This window comes from Anas acuta, chromosome 8 (genome assembly GCF_963932015.1).
Source record: "Anas acuta chromosome 8, bAnaAcu1.1, whole genome shotgun sequence".
Classification (NCBI taxonomy): domain Eukaryota; kingdom Metazoa; phylum Chordata; class Aves; order Anseriformes; family Anatidae; genus Anas; species Anas acuta.
In genome coordinates, this window is record NC_088986.1 from 29203710 (window position 1) to 29226353 (window position 22644).

At 36.2% G+C, this 22644-nt stretch overlaps 2 protein-coding genes across 4 annotated transcripts in view; both read right to left on the reverse strand.

The window, feature by feature from the left end:
• The window catches only part of LOC137860490 (uncharacterized), a 49866-nt gene extending 37645 nt beyond the window's left edge, over positions 1 to 12221 (reverse strand). The window contains exon 1 of the mRNA XM_068690783.1: positions 10848 to 12221. Within this exon, the coding sequence (XP_068546884.1) occupies positions 10848 to 10962 (115 nt within the window). The 5' untranslated portion in view covers positions 10963 to 12221. The remainder of the gene's footprint in view (positions 1 to 10847) is intronic.
• A 149-nt stretch (positions 12222 to 12370) lies between these two features.
• Positions 12371 to 22644, reverse strand: part of AGL (amylo-alpha-1, 6-glucosidase, 4-alpha-glucanotransferase) — a 34042-nt gene continuing 23768 nt past the window's right edge. For all 3 annotated transcript variants that reach the window (XM_068690237.1, XM_068690234.1, XM_068690235.1), the window contains exons 25-34: positions 22519 to 22621; positions 20998 to 21223; positions 20416 to 20527; positions 19930 to 20065; positions 18178 to 18290; positions 17213 to 17424; positions 16514 to 16611; positions 15875 to 15962; positions 15653 to 15786; positions 12371 to 15088 (exon numbers count right to left, since the gene is read on the reverse strand). In XM_068690237.1, coding sequence (XP_068546338.1) covers positions 14971 to 15088; positions 15653 to 15786; positions 15875 to 15962; positions 16514 to 16611; positions 17213 to 17424; positions 18178 to 18290; positions 19930 to 20065; positions 20416 to 20527; positions 20998 to 21223; positions 22519 to 22621 — 1340 coding nt within the window. In that variant the 3' untranslated portion in view covers positions 12371 to 14970. The remainder of the gene's footprint in view (positions 15089 to 15652; positions 15787 to 15874; positions 15963 to 16513; positions 16612 to 17212; positions 17425 to 18177; positions 18291 to 19929; positions 20066 to 20415; positions 20528 to 20997; positions 21224 to 22518; positions 22622 to 22644) is intronic.

Genomic DNA, 22644 nt, shown 5'->3' on the forward strand with positions numbered 1-22644 from the left:
GTTCATGCATTTCAAATAAGGATCTTCATAAGACAATTTTGTAACCATAGATTCAAGTGTTTGCTTTGATTTTTTGATCCAAATTGATCATGGGTTTTAAAATAACATACATGTCCAATTGCATATCTAGTGCATACAGCATTTAGCATACAAGCCAGCCTGCCATTTTGCCAAACAACATGCTCAACCTGATGGCAATTTTGTCTCTCTATAACACAAAAAACGTGAACTATGTAATTGCATTATAACCAAAATTCCTGGAAATGCTTAAGGCATTGATGGCTAAAATCCTACTGGACTAGGGAAAATTGCTGATGGAGAGAGAAAGCAAGAGTACTCCTTGCTTTATTTAGTATAGCCACTCTTTCAGGCACAGCTGTACTTACCAATCTGCAATTATTTGACTGGGATATGGTCTGTTAATGCCTACCAGCATCATTCCCAGAATGAACCTCAGAACAAAAGCACCTGGCTGCTGTTTGTCCTTCCCATTGAATGGCAAAAGGTAGAAGTGCAGTAATGGATAAAAGGTGCAATGGTTGGAGCCTTAAAACAGCTAATATACCATATATCCTGCAGTACCACAAGTAGCTACAGAGCCTGATTTGCAGACTGCTCATAACAGCATAATACATAAGATCAGACAAAAGTACTACAAGCTGAAGACAAAGCATTAGTACAACTTGAGGCATTTTAACCTTCCCTTTTTGAACTATTTTTTTTTTTCCTTCCTCTTTATCACTTTCCTGCACCATCACTGACTCCTCCATCAGACAGAAAGAACATTGTCCTCATGTGGGAGCTGTGACTTACACCAACTTCCTGGCTTGCAAAGCTCATTTGTAAACCTTCACATCCCTCTGGCAAAACCTTCAGACCCGGAGCTTGGTTAACAAACTCGGCCTTGGAACATCCACAAATTCTCCATCCTAGAGACCAAACTAGCGATGACAATTTCTGCTAGACTAAGATACCTTTTGTTTTCTCAGGTACTCTGCTGTGGGATTCTTTGGTACCCTATGTAGTATTCAAAATACAACAGAGTAAGTGACACACTAACAGTGACCTCTGATTTCTGAGACAAAGTCGTAACACAGGAATAGACACAGCTCCTGGTACGGTGAGGAGGAGAACCTGTTTTGGCAGACAGTGGAATGGAACATACATGGGAGTCCACTTCCTATCAATGTTTCATTACCTCATAACCCTGGGTATAAGGGAAGGGGCACATGGAGACCCAGCATAGGAGAAAAGGCAGAAATGAACTGAAGAGAGCAGAGCAATAAAGAACTCCGAATGGGGGAGGAACGGGAATGTGAACAGCCCCTGTTTATAGGGAAGAACGAGTCACAGAGAAACCTCCTGTGAAATGGAAGAGTCTCTGCAGCGTGTGAGCAAGCCTCTTACAAGAGTGGTGAAGTGTACCTGCTCTCTACATTGGATAAATACAGCTGCCCTTACAATTTAAAAGACCGTTTTCAGAAATAAACAAATAACACAGTTCACACTAGTAGCATTCCCTTCCATATAGCAGTCATTCATGAAAATACTTTGAACTCAGAGTTTACTTAATTACAAACACCCAGCAAGTTAACTAAGACAAAGATCATGGTTTTTTTTTTTGAAGTGGCCACTCTAGCCTCTTGCTATCACTCATGGTGTTATGCTTAATGTGTGATTATCACCTTTTGGAGGCAAAGACTGGGTATTAGGTCTTTGAAGCACAATGAATCCTAATTAGGTATAATCAATAATAATTACAGTTATGTAATGGAAAATAAGAAGATGAGGAAAAGCAAACAGCTGAGATCATAATAATTACTGTGTATTACGACTGATAGGGAAACTAGTGTAAGAAGCTGGTCAACCAAGGAAACAGATAACTATTTCTTTGGCTTTCTAGTTGAAAAAGCAAAGCTAAAGTGTATCAAATGCCACACTAAATGTGATTTATAACTTAAGCTCTGGAAATGAAGCTATGCTTTTTTTTTTTTTTTTTTTTTTTTTTACATGCAACTCTGAGGGTTTTGCTGAGGTAATTTCTTTGGAATGAAGCAATTACCACCTACGTGGCAAATTGGAAGTGTTACATTCCTCTGGTAGTAATCCTCTCCTCCATTTAGCCAGAGGACAGGGAGGAGAAGGAGATGACTTGAATGGAAAGAACTGTCAGAACTACAGAGCATTCTACTGCAAGAGTGAAGAAGCACTAGGTGTTAATCTCACAGTATATGATTTAAAAGCTCTCCATGTGGAGTGTAAAAGCCTTCTACACAAACAAAATAAGAGATAATTTGGTCAAAAACTCAAATTGGGCTCACTGACCCTTCTGATCATATGCTTTATATTTCTACTGAACATCAAACTCTGGCATTCCCAGAAACATTGCACAATGCTGCCTTGCTAACCCAAGATGTATCTATTTTTTTCACTGACAGGTTCACATTTAAATGCTACACACCCAAACGATAATTACATGCTACAACTATATATATGTTTTTTTTTTTTTTTTTTTTGCTTTCCAATCCATGGAGAAATCATGCTACAGCTGTGTAATAGTATCAGCACACACACATATGCATACATGTAAATATTTATGTACGTGTATTGATTGGGAAGTATCAACTAGCACTCCAGAAATTGAGTTTTATAAATAAAACAATGTTTTATCTTCCAAACAATTGTGGATAAAAGGCAGCGTTTCAGAATAGGTCAGTACTTTAAAGAAAGAGAAAGGAGTATTGCACAGATCCAAGTTTCTTAAGTTAAGCTTCTTAAGAACAGCTGTGTTGTTCTGTACAAGATGGGACGGCAGTACAACTTTCATACACACTTATGTTCTTCTTGGTGCACTTAAAACAACAAACAAAACACGGAAATCTCAACCTTTTGGCTGCAGTTCAACAACTGCATTATGCAATCTCTATGGCCAATCAATAGCACTTTTAGTCCTCTACCTAATTGGCAACTGTATTTTAATCACTGTAAAAAAAATCCTGTCAAAACCATGTTTTCTCAATTGTCTTTATTACTGTTGGTTCATATCCAGCTCTTATGCAAACAAAGAAGTGCTCATGTTAATCTTAAAAAACATGCTCTCTATAAGCTTTCCCTATTGTGCAAATTCCTGCTCTTGCTGTAACCTGTAGGGTTATATGAATGTCAAGCACAGCACTGTGAAGACCCAAAAACATCAGACTCAGTTCTGAGCAGGTCTAAGATGACACCATGTTTTGCAGCTTATATTAATGAAGACAAAATTGTAGTATGATGGTGCTGAATGCTGAGAAGTAAATAGTGCAAAGCAGGTGTTTTAGTACAGTGATGGATTGTGTTCTGAGTGCAGGTCTTAGGCCTCTGCCAAGCTTCAGAGCAAACTTCAGTTCTGACGGCTCCACAGAGAACCTGCTGGCTGTTGAGGCTGTTCTTGGCACAGGGTCATGGCTGTGCTAGACCTGTAGCAGTTCAGCATACAAAAAGACAGGGCAGTAAGTAACAAGTTATCATGTGGCAGCTATGGCCAATGGAAGCTTTAGATCCTTTTATTCTTCCAACACTTTTTTCATATTTTTGCTCTGCAATAAGAACCTACTGTCCAGCCTTCTTCAGGCCATCGGGTCACCGCGATCAGGTGAAGTTTCTGTTCAACTTTGAGTTCTTCCAGACTGACGTTCCCTCCATTAAATGGATTCCTTAGAAAGCACATTATTTTTTGCAATAAATATGAATGCGATTGTAATATGTGACATAAACAGACTACCCAATAACCTGAATTGGCTCTCTGACGGTTACAATGGCCCCATGATGCTGAATACAAGGTGTAATTGTACAACCATCCTTATGAAGAAACAGTCATCTAATCTAAACCATTAATTTAAAGACTTTCATTCTTAATAGGAATAGGTCAGAGGTTGGACTCGATGATCTTGAGGTCTCTTCCAACCTAGAAATTCTGTGATTCTGTGATTCTATGTCTTTCAGACTGTGGATAACATATCTGTTAACATCGTATCACCTTTTCACAAAAGGACTGCATTCTTTTAGCCATTGTAATGATAAAGATTTATATATATATATATGTGTGTGTGTGTTTAATATGTATTTTAATTAGGTTTAGCAAAGGAAACTATTTGTGAAAGTCAATTCAAGGTCAGATGTGATTTTCTGTCAGTGATTTACCACCCTGCAGCAATTCACAGGTTGAAAATTTCTGCAAAAACTCAGGAGAATGCATTAAACTATTTGCTACAACTGCACATTCATACCTCTCGTTGTATTACCTATGCACAAAAATATCTTTGCATGTCTATTTTAAAAGTGTTAATCCATGTCCTGATCCACAGGATAATATATTAATTACATACTTGAAACTAGGTCACTGGGTATAGTTTTTAAACATTAATTGAAACTAAGCAATACAACTAGGAATAAAAGGATAATAGAAGTGAAAAATGGGATATGAAAAGGGAAAAAAATGAAAATATAAACATGTCTCAAGTCAGACAGAAGTCACTGAAGTAGTACATACATCTTGCAATTAGGCAATCCACTGGATTCAGCTGTGGATCCAGATACCCTCAGCTTCACTTTTCTGTTCTCAAATAAGCTTTAATTTAAGGAATATGTTATTTCTACATTTCCAACCCTTACTCTATCAATGTCAAACTAAAATAATCAGGAATAGTTTGTAGCTTCCAGTAACATTAATTGCACTATTTTATTTTTAAATCATAATATACAAACCTGTAGTCTACAGATGTAAAGACCTAAATTATGGAATATTTTAAAACAAAACAAAAACAAACAAACAAAAACCCACCAACCATCCAGCCTGCATTAAAGTGCTATATAAATGTAACTTTCACGCATCAGCTTCTTACATGCCATGTAATTTTCTACAGAAAGCTGTATGCTGAATAACATCACAGTACATCTGATGAATATTTGAGCCGTTTCATTAGGTACAGCCATATGATGATCAAAAGAAAGACCTATCCTGGACCTTTTAAAAGCTATGGGATACATTTCAGGATTCATTTGGGAGATCGTGCCCAAAACAGCCCAGAAAACTGCACGCAGTTAGGTCAGAGCATAGGTTGTGAGGTTTCCTGATGGCTAAACACGATATGACGTGAGCCTTGCCACAGCAAAGGAGCTGCAAATTGTAAGAGATAAGGTCTTCGTTCTGCAGAGCTGGCTAAGCTCTTACCTATGGGCAGTAATCTAAAGACAAATACACAAGTGGACCTTGCAAAGTAGAGCTTGATGAGGTTGGGGATGATATAAACTGCTGTGTAATCCCTGGCAGATGCACATTAAGATTACATGTGAAGCACATATGGAGGGTGTATCCAAGGCCTTACCATTCCTCACATCTGCTCTATCATCAGGACTGTCTTAAGCAGCTCCTGATGAGTGCAGCTCACAGACAAATGTTGTGTTACTGGTACGCTGTTGGAGTGATATGAGCAGGTAAAATTAAAACTGTGTGGACTAGAAACTAATTCTCAACTTCCTGTTTTCAAATGTTTGAGTTCTGCTGAACTTGACGGTCTATGAGAATATCACCTATTACCCCATTAATGTTAATTTTTATTTTTTTCCCCTGTACCAGCAGCAATGAAAGCGGCAATCTTTAGATTGCTCATCATTTAGATGCTGCTCATCCAGGAGCAGCAGCAAGGCTGATGGTTCTTTGCTTAGAATATGCCTATTTGGCCAAGTAGGAACTTAGTTAGCAGCACACTTGTTATTGGCAGAAAAGGATTATTGACTATCTGGGAAGGACAGTGAAAACGACAGAGCTGTAGAGCCATGTCAAAACTACCCCAGAAGTGTTTGAACCAGCTAGCACAATTGCCATCCACTTCTAGATGTCCTTGGGATACAAAATGTTCATAGGGTGCAGCAGTCATAATTTTCTGAGCAAGGAAATTTAGGCCATAGATACACCTCCATTACTGTGCAGTTAATTTTAGGTGAACCCTAAATTCTTAGCACTGGAAATGGATCATTGTGAATGGTGCGTACTAATTACTGCCACAGATGTTTGGTATTTCTAAGCATTCTCACATCTGAGTTTCACGCCACATTTATAACATAATACAGCATTTAGTAAAGCATTAAAACTAAAATAACAATTACAGTGTTGTGTTTGACTTCTACTGCTTTCCATGTTTGAAAACACGTATACATCAAACATGGTGAAAGAGTATATTTATTAGCAGTACATTGAGTATATAATCATAACAAATAAAATAGCGAATGCTGAGAATTAACTTTATGGGATAAAAGTTACAATTATAGTAATTATTATTATGAATCACTTTTGTACATGACACTAAGAGACATTAAAATGTGAAGTTCAAGCACATAAAATCTTAGGACTTGATGTAGCATTTATGTCTCCAGTGAGTTCAATGATGTGAGTGAAATTCAGAGGAGTATTTTAGCTGTAGTGAGGAAGGGTGAAGTACAAAGAAAATGAGTCCTCTTTAAAATACCACAATGCACTAGCTAAAAAGCTAGAAATAGGACTGCCAAAAGAACAAAGAATGTTGACCACATTCAGGTGGAAAATGTTTTTTCAGCTTTTACAGGAGCTTCTTTCCCCTGAGATTTCAATGTAAAAGAAGTGTCTAATTTTCAAACGTGAAAAACAGGTGACAACTGAAGTAAGTTTGGAAATGCATCTATGATTACAATTAGTTACTCCAGCCACTCTTCTGTTCTGTGATCCAGAATTCCTGGTCAGACTACTGTTCCATTTTGGTATATCACCAGAACCCTACAACTGTGATGTCTGCAAGGACATACCGTGCAGTCAGGGAGACAAACTTCTCACCAGGCACTTGTATTTCCAAACCGAACTACATTTCCACCACTACCACCATCTTCACAGATTTGGAATTATAGTCCACAGACAGCTGTATCCAAAGGGACTCTTCACTTTGTACGTCTATTAAAGTCATGGTAACAGAATGCAGAGTACCTTTGCTATATAGCCCTAGCCCAGTCACTAACTGTATAAAACCTTAATGCTCTTTTTGCTCTGCATTTTGCTGACTTTTTCTTGAGTATCATACATGTGTTACTTTACTCCAGGCTGAATGGTGTACTTTCTGTTGAAGAAAACAATATTTGTATTTGCTTACAGTATAAATAAAACTAGAAAAAAAAATCTACCCATATTAAAAAATTATTCTAAATTTTAAAATTGTTGAAAAATTCCATTGTAAATGTCTCCCATAAGCTGTAACCAAAGCCCCCACTGTCTGCATTCACCTGCCTTTAAGAATTAATCTCTATAAAAAATAAGAGAAAAGCGATTACTTCAAAGCAACATTGATACAGGTAATTTAAGCAGCCTCAGTTCAATAATTTCAGTGAGATTATACACGAGTCCAGAATCAGAAATGGATACAGATAAAGAGTTAAATATCAAAAGATAATTTACTTGCCAAAATCTTTCTGATGAAAACTTTTATAGCACGAAAACAGTTAAAAGCAGATTTCTTGTTTATCTAACAGAAACTCTGGTAAGTTTTTCTTTTATGAATGAATGTTATTTCATGAATGTGATGAGCTACAATGTTACTATACAGTTAAAAACAAAAACAAAACAAAAAAATGCCCATTCCTATTTCCTCTCTTTCCTGTTTCCTCCCTTTGAAACACTCTGGAGCTAAGTAAACACCCTCCTTGACCCTCTTTGCTGTCCTGATGGAAGTCCTTCTCCCTTTCCCTCACATCCTGCCCTTACACCATCACCATATCTGTGACCATCCAGATGGATTCACTGAGTGCCTAGCAGAAGGCTGCTCTTCAGTGAAGCAATCTGGGGTCCAAACTGAGGCACGGGCTGAAACACTGAGCTTCCACCTTCCAAGAGACTTCAACAAACCCCTTTCACTTCCAGACAGCAACCCTGCATCTCTCCCTCTCAACAAATATTTAAGTGGTTTGTAATTTAAACTCTGGCACTAAAAATAGAACACACACACCCCTCAATTAAATAGGGCCTTTTATGTTAAATGAGAGCAGGGAGAAGGACAGGAAGGAAGATGAAGCAGAGCTCTGGAATCATGCTAACAGCAACTTTCAGGTTAGAGCAGCTGATTCATCACTGGCACAAAATACACATCAAAATTTGAGAGAAAGGTTTAGTTACTAAAAAAGCTCCTGAAAGCTCACATCTCAGCTGCTAAACTAAAGCGTTTATATATTTATTTTTTTAAATATTGTAACTTTTAAACTTCTCTAGTCAATCTTCCAGCACAAACAGAAAAAAACTTCCTCCAAACCTTTCAGTTTTAGTGGTTTTCTTCTGCAGAAGTCAGCTTTGAAACCAGGACAGAAAGAATCAGATGAACACCTGTCTACTCCTACTAACACTCATACCTCATTGTTCTTACAGAGAACGCTTGTTCCAGCTTGATAAATCCACAGCACAAAATCTGGGAATACAGCAGAATTTAGTCTGCCCTGCTAGGCTCCCCCAAATGTCTGACCCTTTATTTCACAGGAGGTAAACCCCCCTACATACAGTTTAGAGGGCTTACCGTGACTGTACATGTATATCCAAGCACAGAGCAGGCTCCTACCCTGGAGCAAACAATAGCGCGTAGCCTTAATGCTTCCCTTTCCTATTTCAGCTGCTGTTTGTAAAGGTGTCTAAACCACCTAAAGCCAAAATTATGCAAAAGGAAATCTGAAATAACTCAAGAGGTAGAAGTTAAATTACCCCATAATTACTCTGATGCAGCTGATAACAGCATCTGGTGCTTAAATTTAACTGAATTTGACTGGAGGTCTTGGGAAGACTGCTGGGGAACCAAACCGTAGCCAGTGTGTTAATATGGGGAGAACAGTCCTAGAAACACACAAACAGCCATTACAAGAAACAAGTACACTTTTTAAATGGCTCTCACAGTAGGTCTGATTATTGGCCTTACAAATTACAAAATTATCTGGAAAATGTGGTGTTCCCATCCATCTTCAGCATTTATTTTTTCACCCAATATTCTGACAATAGCTGGGACTTCTTGGTACATAATGACAACAGAAGATCTCTGTGTGTTTCCATAACTTTACTTTTATGGTGAAGTCAGTGGAAACATAAGGGGATTTGACATATTTCTAAGTTTACTGCAAGTGAATCATTTTCAATTACAGTTTCACCATTTTTGGCCACAGTGCCTGCAATTGATTGTCCTCGAAAAATACTGCATGCAAGCTGAATGCCTTTAAAAAATACATATAACAAAATACCTAGGTTAGAATAACCACAGCTATTGTGAAAGATCAGGTTGACTTTCATTTTCTGTATTGAGTTTATATAACAACTGTACTGAGTTTACATAAAACATAAGGAGACAGACACGAATGTAAGCAATTGCAGTACCATTAGGTGAATTACAGTGGAAACAATGAAATGCATGATGTATACATGGTTTCATATCCTAACATGTCCCATTCTTTAGAAGGTAAACAGATTCCCAAACTTCATAATAAAAGGAAAACTGTTTCCAACCTTCTCAACACTGAAATCTGCTCATGAGCTTCGATTACCACTTTAAACCATCAAACTGTCACAGATATGGTCCTTTCACTTTCCCCCATGTGGAAATGTATTACTGAAACATTTTCTAAGGACCATATATATGTGTGTATATATATATATATATATCGACCTGTTGGAGTAGGAACCGAGATTCCAGCCATCAAAATACCAACAACATAGCACCTGTGGCTGTGCCAAAATACAGAGACTTTCTCAGGAGGACGTGGAGAGCTGTATCGCCCTGAGAGCAATGGAAAGTGGCAGACTGGCGCCACCCTCTGCTATCAACACGGAATTACTCATTTCCCTCCACTTAAAACCAAGCTTTTGTTGTGTGTTATCTGAGCAGATAGCCCTCTCCAGGTGTCGGGTGTATGCTGGGCTATTTCAGACAACGCCCATATGATCAAATAACGAAAAAAATAAAATAAAAATAGCTCCTCCGTGTGCCCTACAAAAGAACAGATTATTCATTTTGTAGAAATCTATTCTGACTGCATGCCATGCAAATAAACATGCTGTTTGGAAAGCCGTAAGATGGTTTTATATAAACATATTTCTTTTTCAAAGAAGCCTGTACATACAAACGGCCAAGAAGGCCAATAGAGCTAGAAAATACTATAAATTGTAGTAAGTAAACTTATTTGGAAAACAGAGCTTCTGTCTCATGAAGAATTTCCAAAATTGACACCAGCACATCGCATCACATCAGCTGAAACATCAGGCTTGTTTAGCCTCTCCAGCAAAGCTTCCCCAAAATACACTCCTAAAGCTCTACTTCTGGTCATGGCTCTGCTTACAATCTGTGATGAAATTCTGAACAACTGCTTCAGAAATCCAGGTTGAAAAGCACAAGGTTAAACCTTTGACTGAATACCAAGAGTACAGCCTAGGCCTTGGCCTGGCTTCTTGCAGACAGACAATCTATAATAAAATCACATTACTGACTGAAAAAATTTTTGCAATGCCATGTATCAGTCTTTCTCTATTTAACCATGGTTTACAAAAAGAACTACAATATTTCCATTTATTGTTTGAGAGAAATCAACTAAATGCAGGCATTAAAATCTGTCTCTGACATCAACCCCTAACACACTAACAAGCTGAATTCCACCAACCACCAACAGCTAACAAGTTGTTTCATGTGCTGGGTCTGGCTGGGAGAGCTAACTTTCTCCTTAGCAGTCCATGTGGTGCTGGGTTTTGGATTTGTGTCCCAAACAGCGTCGATAACACACCCGTTTGACTGTCACTACACAGGACCTGTGCAGCGTGGAGGTCTTACCTTTCTTCCCTGTTCTGCCTGCCCGGTCAGTTGGCTCGGGGTGGGCTTGAAGATTGTGCAGGACAAAGACAGGATACCTGAGGTGGACTGACCAAAGAGATATTCCATAGCACATAATGCTATGTTCAGCAAAAAAAAAAAAAAAAAAAAAAAAAAATGGGGCTGAAGGGCTCTGTTTTCCAAGGGGACCGGTGTGTGGGGACCGGCTGGTCTGCTTGCGGGAGGCTGCACCTTGCTGACAGCTGCAGGTGGCTGCTCACGCCCCGAAATCAACGTTCCCTTGTCCTAATTCAAACAGACTTTTCTCCACTTGGGCAGCCCCACCTTTTTACAAAATTCAGAACGAAGAAGCTTCAGACTTGTTTGAATAAGCACCTTCTGTGAATTACAAAATAGAAAGGCAAGTCTTAACAGACTGCGAGCAGCTCTGAGGCTCAAGCTCTCTCACTGCTACACGAAACTGACAGCCACAGAAGCTTCAACATTTGCACAACGAACCACATATTCACAGGCAAACTCCTTTTCCTTTTTACGGGAGAAGGGGGCTGAGCGGACACACGCAGGGCGCTGCCCCCGCTTCTGCCTCAGAAGGAGCCCTCGCCTTTCCCGCCGCCGGGCGCTGAGGTGACGGGCCCGGGGCGCCCCAGCCGGCCGAGCCCTGTGGCGCCCACAAACAGCCCGGCAGCTCGGCCGCATCCAAAGCTCCCCAGATAGCGCTGTGCCACGCTCAACACCAAAGATGTTCACACATTCTGTCACAAAATTCCTGTACTATGAGACTTGATTTATTTTTTACAAAGCAGTGCGGGAAAATGAAATCCGTTCACTAGCGATCGAAATTTTGCATAGGAAACTAACAAATAACTGTGCAGCACTTGGACAGCTGTGAATCAGTTTACATTAGAACTGTTCTCTTGGGGAATTTGCAGTACTGTGACTTAAATTTATTCCATTTCATAGCAGCGGGGACACCTGGAGCTCATCTAGTCCACTCCCTGCTCAAAACTAGCTGAGACAGCTGACAACTAGAAGCTGGGTACAGAGCTCAAGGTGTTTTTTTTTTTTTTTTTTTTTTTTGAAGTTTGATTATTTTTAGTGATACTCTTTATTAATCTTTGACCTGAGGAGCTCATGATCTGCTCTCTCATGTAAGTAAAACTGAAAAAAAACTTGTTCAGCTTTTTTCCAAACAGCCACATGAAAAGATTAATTTAGCTGATTTAGGGAATTTTATTTTGTACATTTCAGAAATTAAGAACTACATTTTCTAATCTCATCTGTTTCTGTGCTAGACATATGTAAAATTCAATTACGCTGCAAGCTTTCCATTTTACATTACAACATGCAGTGCCAGAATGATACATTATTTTACATGAATTCCCAAGTTAATCATCTCTGAATAAAACAAGTGCTATCAACTGCACAGGAGTACTGAAAAAATGTTAACTGTTACTAATTGGGAAGAAAAAAAATCTCAGTACCCCAGATCAAAAGACATCAACTGGAATATAGTGGAGCCATAGTTGTTACCAAGTTCTTTAATTTATTTCCAAAACAATTTTTATTTATAGCTTTCCTTTACTAGACACTTGAGCGTATAATATAAATGGTACTAATGAATAAAAATACAGTTCAAGATCAGTCAACATTTCAAGAAGTACAGTTGGCTATTTTTAAGATATTATCACTTCAGTATAGTTTATCTAGATTAACACCAGCTCATATAATCCTAGATTTAACATTGCTTCCTTCCCTCTTCATTTTTAAACTGTTGAGTAGGTTTGTTTAAAAAAAAGAAAAAAAAAAGTTTAGAAGCTTAGTCATAGCCTAACATCTTACTTTTCTTGCTACATAAATGTTTTTTCCTATATAAAACATTTATTGTCACTAAAGTTATACTTAACTAATCAGTGCAAAAGCAACATCATAAACAAGCTTAAACTCCATCATATGTATTTGTGTACAGAAGTGATTTTATCTTTTAAAATATTACTATTAAATTAGAAAAATAAACTAGCAGTGACAATCATACTGTCAGCAGTGCAGTTTGCAAAACAGTGAAAAGTTACCTGTAATAAAGTAGGAATAATTTGATGAATAATTTCTGCCATTTTCCCCCAATACAAAGAGTATTATTGCCTATGTCTATAATTTGACATCTTTTGGAAATCTTTTTTCTCTCACATCTCTTAAGATCGACTTCCAATTTCAAAGTATTTTCACCAAATAAGAACAATTTATTCTGCTATATTGTTCCTGCTTTCCACAGGAGCTATAACATATGCTGAAGTAATAAACAAGAAATAATTACCTGGGAAAATAGTAAATGATAGTGACACAGTAGGACATAAATCTCAATATCATTATCAAGAAATTTGGAAATTATTATTTTTTTTTTTTAATGTGCAAGACATATAAATATTTTTCATAATCTGTTGCTGACGTTTCAGTAAAACTTTTGATCAAGTGACACCTCTCATACATTACGTCGAGAAAATAAATCTCCTAAACCACATATTGTAGCAGTTCAAAACTTGAGGTACAATATACTCCATCCTTAATTGGAACTTTTAAGCACTTTAGCAAGGGAGTTGATCTATATAAGATTATTAACCTTTCAAGTAAATAGTGCAAGTATAGCCGCTTCTTACAATTTATCTGTCTTCTGTTAACTTGCCCTTAAATGCATCTGTAACATCTCCCTGAAAAAGGCAGCACACTTGCGCTACACTTCAGACTTTAAGAAAAGGGTAAGAAAACTTTAAAATACTGGTACAATAAAATATTGACCTATGTGTTACTAGTGTGTTATAATTTCATCATGCATATATTTCATTTTCAGTATGTTATTTGACATTAAGAAATGCACCGTTGAGTTTGCTTTTCCCCCTTGTGATGCAGGAAGCTGTCAGCATCAACTTCTACCTATTCATTCCACCTGTTTTACCACTAAGATGGAAAACCTATATGAATAGAGAGCGGAGAATTACAACTGCACTTTTGCCAAACACCTTCAGTTTGGGAACGCTAAACAGAGGTCAGTAAGGGCATGCACGTATCTATACATTAAAGAACATAGGTGTTTTGCATTTTGTTCACTGGATGTTGTTCCCAAAGAACTACACATAGAGGTAGCCTGCTTATTCCTACTGGTGTAATTTCAAAAGTCTTTAAAACCCCATTTTCACCAGTGGTAGGTTAATTTCTTTTCCTACTGATATTGTTTCTATTTGCTTCAACAAAGCCAGGATTTTACTAAGAATAAAGGCCTGAGGTGGCCATGTATTTTCCATAACCGAAGATATATGGGCTCCCTTAACATATATGCAGTCTATTTTATGTGCATGCACATTTCTTATGAATTTCTCATAGTGAAAAAACACATTTAAATGAATAAATAAGTTTGCTGCAAGACTCACAGTATTTAAATACATTTATAAATGGATTAGCACAGGATATTGTCTCATCATTGCTCAAGAATTAACTCTAAAGAGTAGTTAAAGGTCTTCAAAAATATTATATGTAACTTCAAAGGTTTACATGTTTTGTAAACTTATTTCTGTGTTTACTTAATGGAGTGTTCAAATGAACACATACAGCTCCTCCTCCCAATACAGTTCAAGACAAAGTACCCAGCTTTTATTAGCGTATGTTGCTGTATGTTAGTCTACTACTCTTTAAGCATGCATTTGCAAATAACCATTTATTCTTAAAGAGACAAAAAAAAAAAAAAACAAAAAACAAAAATACAAACAAGAGAGCTGTTATTCATATGTTTAGCTCAGTAAAGAACCACCCTGCTTTGTTATATGTATGATTTTGACTTGAGATGTCTAAATTTCAAAGCTACCTAAAATAAATTTGTGCAAATGCTCCTTACTAAAAGTTTCTGCATTACATGTGCACTGCAGTTTTATTTTATTTTCTTGGCCTGATTTTCAAAAGAAAAACAAGCCCCACACAGTTACTCAGCATAGGATCTGCTCGCTTTCAACATTTTTGAAAGTCAGGATGCAGTTAGTGATTGTGCAGAGCAGGACATTTCTGTTGCAGTGTAAGCCCAGTGTTCATTATGCCCAATAATGAGAAGACTCAGAAGTTTCATCATATCAATCAAAAACTTTCACAAATCATAAAGGATTTCAAGGATAACACTAATTGACCAGGCCTGAGTTTCACAGCTGAAAGGGCAATATTGTCCATTTTCATTGGTCAGCTCTGGAAGCCCTTTCCAGGATGACCTGATAATGGAAAAACAAAGAGCATTCTTGTTAGATTATACATTCAATATATATTTATTCAATATATACAAACAATATATTGCATAAACTTATCTGCCACATTTTTATTCTGTCACTACTAGCCCTGTAATTCTTTTGTTTTGCAGGCTGTTTATAAATTCTTGTATTAAAAAAAAAGAAACAAAAAACAGACACCCAACATTTTTTGCTGAAATTCATTTTTCGTACAAAATTAAGATTCCTAGTTTTTACACAAAATGTATTTTCCCCAGTCTTTCATATGTAGGTAAGTAGTAATTCTAAAAAATCTATAAACAGCATGAGATTGCAGCTGTCCTTGAAACCTGACTTGAGATCTGCAATAGAATTTATAGCACTGGACTTTGTATGTAGAATACAGATGTTATTTATATTATAGACTGGAGACATTATAGATGTTATTTATACCACAGACATCTATATCATATGATAATATTATATATAATATTATATACTTTTATATGCAATTGGATAGTGGATACCACTAGTTACTGAATATTTTGAACCTGTTAGCTGCTGTATTACCTTTCAAGGTGAACATAGTGGCGAGAAAGCACATTCTTTATCATAACTACAGTTTTTGCGTATATCTGTGGACCAATTAGCTTTGAGAAGTACAATTTGGCACGAAGGAAATATCCAATTGGCCACAGCCATTCCTAAGAAAAAGATGATAAGAGAGGTTTATAGCTGTCATTTTGAAAAATTATCAGCACTTATTTTGAAATGGAATGAACTGACTCTTACAGGTCCTTGGTGATAATTAAAACCTCTGGCTACATTATAGTTGTCGTTGTCAAGAGCATTATCATATACTCCACAGTACACCATATCACTGCAAGAAAAAAAAAAAAGAGAAATTTTGTAAACAAAGCATTAACTAAAATAAGGCATAAATTAGGATGCAGAAATGAACAAAAAACTTGTCATGGCATTTAGATTTGATGATGGTTAGGTCAGGGAAGTCTCCATCAGGTTTTGCTTTTACATGACAATGGAATTCCAAATACTCTTTAAACTAGTGGGAAAACAGTTAAAATCTTGGAATGACGTATTTGTAATTTTGTCCTTATGTTTTTATTCGAACTGCAATGCATACACTGTATGCTTACGCTGTATCATATACAAGTAAACATTACAATACAATTTTGATAGCATATTTGACTTGCCTGCTATATGGCATCCAAAACCACCTGCCGCTTGTCTACATAAATAAAACAACTGCATGGACTTTTAGAACAGCAAAATACTTGTTCCTGAAGCATTTATTGCAGCCTTATTTTACAGGTATACGTGAGGATTTTAACAAACGAAACATTACACCCACACATTAAATAATCCATACTGGCATGTTTTAACACTTATTCTTACCCCTACTATACTTACTCTGGGTCTAAAGTTTTCATGCCTAACGGACCAAGTAGTTTTTCCTCTGCTATCTGCAGAGCTTTCCAAGCTCTCTCAGGTGTGAACAACTCAGGTGCCTAGTAAAATAATAACGATTTACTCAGTAAACTCTGCACATGTACAAACACAGGACTATGTATATGAATGTAGAAGACCACAAAAGCCCTAACTATCACATTACTGAATTAAAATACAGTTACTCTTACAGAACCTACAAGTCAGAGTAAGCAAGATGACAAAAGCTATTGCTTTGGACTATTTATTTTAAATACACTTGGAAAAGACTATTACTGAAGTTGTTTACAATGAAAATAAATGACCCCGTGCTTTTTAGCTAATTTAAGGGGACTCCCCCCTCCTCATCCTAACCTAAAAAAAAAAAACAACAAAAAAACACAAACACTTTGAATACAGTGAATACAGTGAACATTTCAAATTTATCCCAGTGATGAATTTGGACAGCCATTTCATATAGCTGAGTTCTGTCAGGGATATACTTTTAGTGGATATTTTAAGACAGATCATTATTAAAAGCAAGGAAAAGAAAACAAGCTTTGAAACTTTATCCTAATCAATATATATTCCTGATATAATGCCATGCAGACAGACTTTATAAGTTCAATAATAAATAAAACAGTTTTAAGTAAAAATACTTCCCCCCTCATATGCCTCACTTACCACAACCATTGCTATTGTAAAATTTGGTCTGAGTTGGTAATCACACCATGGACTTGAAGCTCCATAGCTGTCTTTATAGATTCCACGTTTGTGAACAAGATTTGGATGTTTTTCATTTGGATCTGCTGGGTTCTCAGAGACAAAGAAGAGCTTTTCAAAGTGTGCTTGAATTTTTCTGTCCCATTCGTCATATGTGATAGTTTCCTCCTTTCCTGAAAAATATTACATGTGGATTTCATTTTCTGAAAACAGCCACAGTGGTAGCAACCGAAGTGTGCTTATGCCTAGTTCTGTTTATTACAGTATTACTTATTATATTCTTAACACAGAGGTCATTGAAGCATTGCAAAAAGGGAATTATTTAGAAGTTGAATTATGCTGGAGATCAATTCCAACGCCTGCACAACTTTTTACAAGACAAATTTTCTCATTTGCTTTAATTAGCTAAGAGTAAACAGTATGAGATACTATGATCTATGGTAACTAATTAATTGAATAAGTCTAAAATTTTTAATCAATGTTTTTCAGCATGTTAACATGACATCTCTTGCATCTAAAGATACTTAGGTAAGTTGCCAATATTTACAACACACGATCAAAACAGATGTATCTTGTGTCATTTTACTTCACCTTCTGTAATGATGTGTTTCATTGTGATAAATGGATATCAGTGATATAGTTATTATGTGAGAAATTGGATTTAGGCTCCAAAATTCCTTTGAAATCCACACCCTATTACACAGAATAAAATATTTGATAGGTTGACCAGAGAATGTTGATTGTAATAAACTTTTGTGGTAACTAAAGATTTTACCTATACTAGATCCTTTCCCAAGTTTTTCCACTTTTCCTCCTAAACCTTCTTGAATGTTTTTGATATTCATCCCTGATGTTACACTGCCACCACCTCGTTTCAGTTATATTTATATTCCAATCATGAAATTGTGAGATATGTGTGTCTTTACCATGTCTTTTTATGGTGACTCCATGGAATGGAAACTCGTTTTTCCTAGACAAATCCAGAAGCCAGCGTACAGTTGACTTGCACAAGCCAACAATTTCCACAGCAGAGCCATCTCTAAAATGATAATAGTAAATAAGTCCAAAAATTACTTTAAGAAGGCCATTAAGGATACAGATTGTTTTCAGTTACTTGTTGAACTTTAAAGACAGATTATTCAGATACTTAATTTTCCCATTTTGTGTTGCAGCCCACATCATACCTGATTTTTTTTTTAAAGTTAATATTTTGCCTCAAAACTGTGTACCATGTCTATCAAGTATTGCCACATACATTCTCAGTCTTCTCCAGATATTTTCCAGTATACAAGAATATTATTTCCAACGTACATGTTTTTTAAATTACTTTTCCCTCACTGTTATTAAGAAGGCCAAGAATCTGAAAACTTAAACTGACTTTTGTTAGTAAATAGTCACCAGTCATTCACAGCAACATCATTCAATTTCATAACTCTGCTATTAGCTTTGAATACAAATTCAGTGAAGAAAGCAAAAAGTGAAAAAACAAAACAAAACAAAAAAAGTGATACAACAAAAAAACACAAACAAAACACAATTCAGGAGGACAAACAAGATTTCCAATACTATCATCCAGATGGAAAAAAAAATCATTTAAATACAATACCACTTATTATAGCCACAGTCTGTACATGATCTGAATGCTGAAAATCGGTCTATGAAAATTAGTCAAGTAGATCCTTGCATGGAAGACATGAATTAATCAAATGAAACAGAACACAAATCCTAGGTGATATTGGAAGGTTGAAAAGAAATTAGCTTGCCAAAAGCTTCTATGATTCTGATTTATTAGTAAATAAAGGTATGCATTAGAGATATACTGACAATTGCTAGGATTGCAACTTTTTTTTTTTTTTTTTTTTAACAATACTGTCACTCCATAGAACTCTTTCACTGAGGAAACCTGACATATCTCCTTTATGAAATAAGACCATTATATTTTACTGTTTGTAATCCAAGATGAAAATTTACAATTGCACAAGAAAAACTCAAACAACAACCAACCAAAAACTGGGAGACTCCTGCACAGGACACTTAGCCTGTCATTGTATCTCATTTTCTGGCCTGCTTTAAATCACACTGACTAGGTTTGTAATTTGTTGCAGAAGCCTACCACACTGCCACAGTATTTCTCCTCATCTTATATAGTAATTTGCCTTCATCATCAAACAAGAAAATCAAACAGTTTATTTCACAAAAGACTACCCTAGTGCTGTAAATTTGCAAGAAAAAGCTAATTTTTAAAAGCATTTTATTTTTACCTTAAGCTTAGATGTTGCAAATATTTTTGAAATGTAAATAAGAAATACTTATAATGGTGTGATTTTAATATATTTTATAATAAAAAGTTATTCATAACCAGCCTAAATAACAATTTTTCCAGTAATCTAGTATTGCAAGTATCTAATTTTTCCTGTTATGTTTTACTACTTGAATTTAAAACTTTCGCTCCTGGCATGGAGCAAAGTCCATGAAAATGAGGGCTTCCCCTGCTAAAAATACACCTCTTTTCTTTAAAGGAGCACGAATTAAAAACACAATACTTGAGCAGTCAAACAGAAGTTAGAAACATGTAGAGCATTGAGAGCACCTCTCAGATGTGTTAACAAAAGGTGTAATTGTGGAGAAGAACTTCAGCTGAAAAGAAATCAGCCCCCCACAAAGGTCAGATTTTGTACCTCGGAGTAGCAGGAATTCCTCTGTTGCGAGCTCTGTCACTCTCCCCCATTTTATCCATCCAGGTGCCACAATTGAAACGGTTCCCTCCGAAGACAAAGCCAGTTTCACGGTCAACACCCGCTGTTACATTATAACCTGCCAAGCAAGAATATCACGTACAAAGCCTGTGTGTTAACTGACACAAAACCCCAAATGTATGCTGAGCCCAGACATCCTAAATAAATGAAAAATCTCCACACAAGAGATCTGAAGTGGGTTTCTGAAGACAGCTATACTTTTTGAATGAACTTCCAAAGACAAATAGCACCACAACATATAAACAGTTGCTGAAAGAAAACAAGCACTCTTAAAACATTAAATTTATCTTAAGTAATATTGTTTTAATAGCATTAAACACTTTTTGAAAAATAAACTTAATAACTTGAGGAGAAGAATATAATCTTAACCTTTTGAATTGCATAGCAAGTGTGTTATATTTTTGTTACCTTCATCTCTCATGTTTTGATCTATCTGTGGGCCGGCATTCCTTTCTCGGAAATTTATGCCTTCCATGTGTCGTTGCATTGCTTCCTGTATTACTTCATAAAGCGGCTGATCCTAGATTGATTGCATGTTTGGGTGATAGGAGAAAGGCAAAATAAAAAAGTACTAGAAAGGCTGTATATATTGTGCCTATAGTAGCAATTCTTAGCCTCTAGTTTTTTAGAATTCAAAAGAAAAGCATCTAGCATTTTCAATAGCATCTTTATCAATGGGATACATTTTATAAATTTTTTAGTATTATAGAATTATTAATATATTTTTTTTTTCAAGACTGAAAGCAAAGAAAAATTTAGAAGTAAAGCCAATGGATTTTTTCTTTCTTCATCCCCAGTTCCACCCCACAATTTTCTAATCAAGTAATGCAGATGTACTAAGAAGCGCCTAAGATATGTACTTCTTGCACTGTAATCATCTTTCACCATAGAAAAACAAATACTGTGAAGTTCCTGTAAACAGAAAAATTGCATCCTTTCATTAAAAATTATAGCTGTGTTCATGACTTATAAATCAGAAGTCATCTTTACCACACTGCCTGCAGGTTGAGGAGAAGAGTCATCTCTTGGGTACATTCTGGAAACAGGACATCTGAGAATGTCTAATCCATTTGGAACAATTTTACAGTAGTCCTGGATACACTGAAGCCACCACCATACAGCATCACGACAGTTGTATCTGGCATGCGTCCCCTGGCCGAGCAGGTTGGGAATGAGACCATGTCTTAAAGTCCCACCAAACGCTAAAATTATGTTTCTAGAACAGAAATAAAACGCGGTCTTGATTAAGTTAATTTCAGGCAATTATTTAGCCAAATATTAATTACAAAATGTACAAGTTCATCTAAATAGCAAAGTAAGTCAAAGAGAAAAATAGGATCTTAAATACAGATTTGTAGCTTCCAACTGCAGGATTTTGGCATGACTTCACTTAAATTCTTCACTAGCACAAAAACTTCTTTTATTGTAAAAGTTCATCTATTCTACAAATTTCTCAGTATGAATAAATTTAAATATATTTGTTTTTATGAAACATACGACATTGCTAATATCGTAAAGGCAATTTCATTTTTCATAGGTTGTGATATTGGCCCTCAACCCAAACCTCACTGAGGTCAGAGGAAAGGTTTTTACTGATGTTTACTGTTTATGATTATCCTTGTAACCTTTTTGATTGGGGTGGACAGGGAGGGAGAGCAGGAGCAGGTGACAATTTCTTGTTAAAATACAGAGAGGTGCCAGCAACTGAGATGTTGAGAATTTTCATTTGAGAACCTTTGCGCAAACCTTGCAGAAGATACGGACTCCAACTCCTTTTAAAAAAGGGAACATAAACATACTAGTAGACCACAGATATTACTGTATGAGGAAGGTAGCAGTTAGCTGGCCAAACATACAACAGCATAAACAAATGCTAATTTAAACTAACTTTAATGTTTGTGTCTTGTGGAGAGCTATGCCCAAAGTGAAAGATTAATTGGAATACCAGCTCAGTAAGTCTGGCTTACCTCTGACTCATTTATCAGGCTAAACATTAGCATATCATGTACAGATATCAGATAGTAATAATCCAGTTAGCTGATTTCTAGTTTTAATAGAGTAATATTAGCAGTCACCAAAAAATCATGATAGACCTTCGTACCTTTCTGATCAAAATAGAAATCTCTTGCTACTTCAAGTTCTTAAGTAATTTTCAAATTATTGCTCAGTAACAATGACATAAGTATACTTAAAATAATCACTTTGTTTAAAGACAAGCAGTAGCATTACATGGACTAAAACTCCCTTATCTATACAGAACTGGAATATGCTATCAATGCTAAAAAAAAAAAAAAAAAAAAAAAAAAAAGGTGATATAAGGAGTATTTTTCATTCCATGTAAAAAGAACTTACGAATTCATCTAGGACCATTAAAGTTTTATTTTGCACATGAACTGTTTCCAACAGGTTGCATGTTCTTCCAGGTTTTAAGAGCAAGAGCGTGCATTTTTCCTAACTATCTGATAAACTATTTCAAGCAACAGTAAGAACTAAGAATCAGTCAACTCTTACCTTGCTTCTAGATAACGCCCTGTAACTAACATCAGACCTCTCAGTGCAATAAAGGTATCCCTTCCCCAAGAGCGAAAAATCCCTGAAGAAAAGTGTGGTAAACCTAAAAAGAAATGTCATTGATGA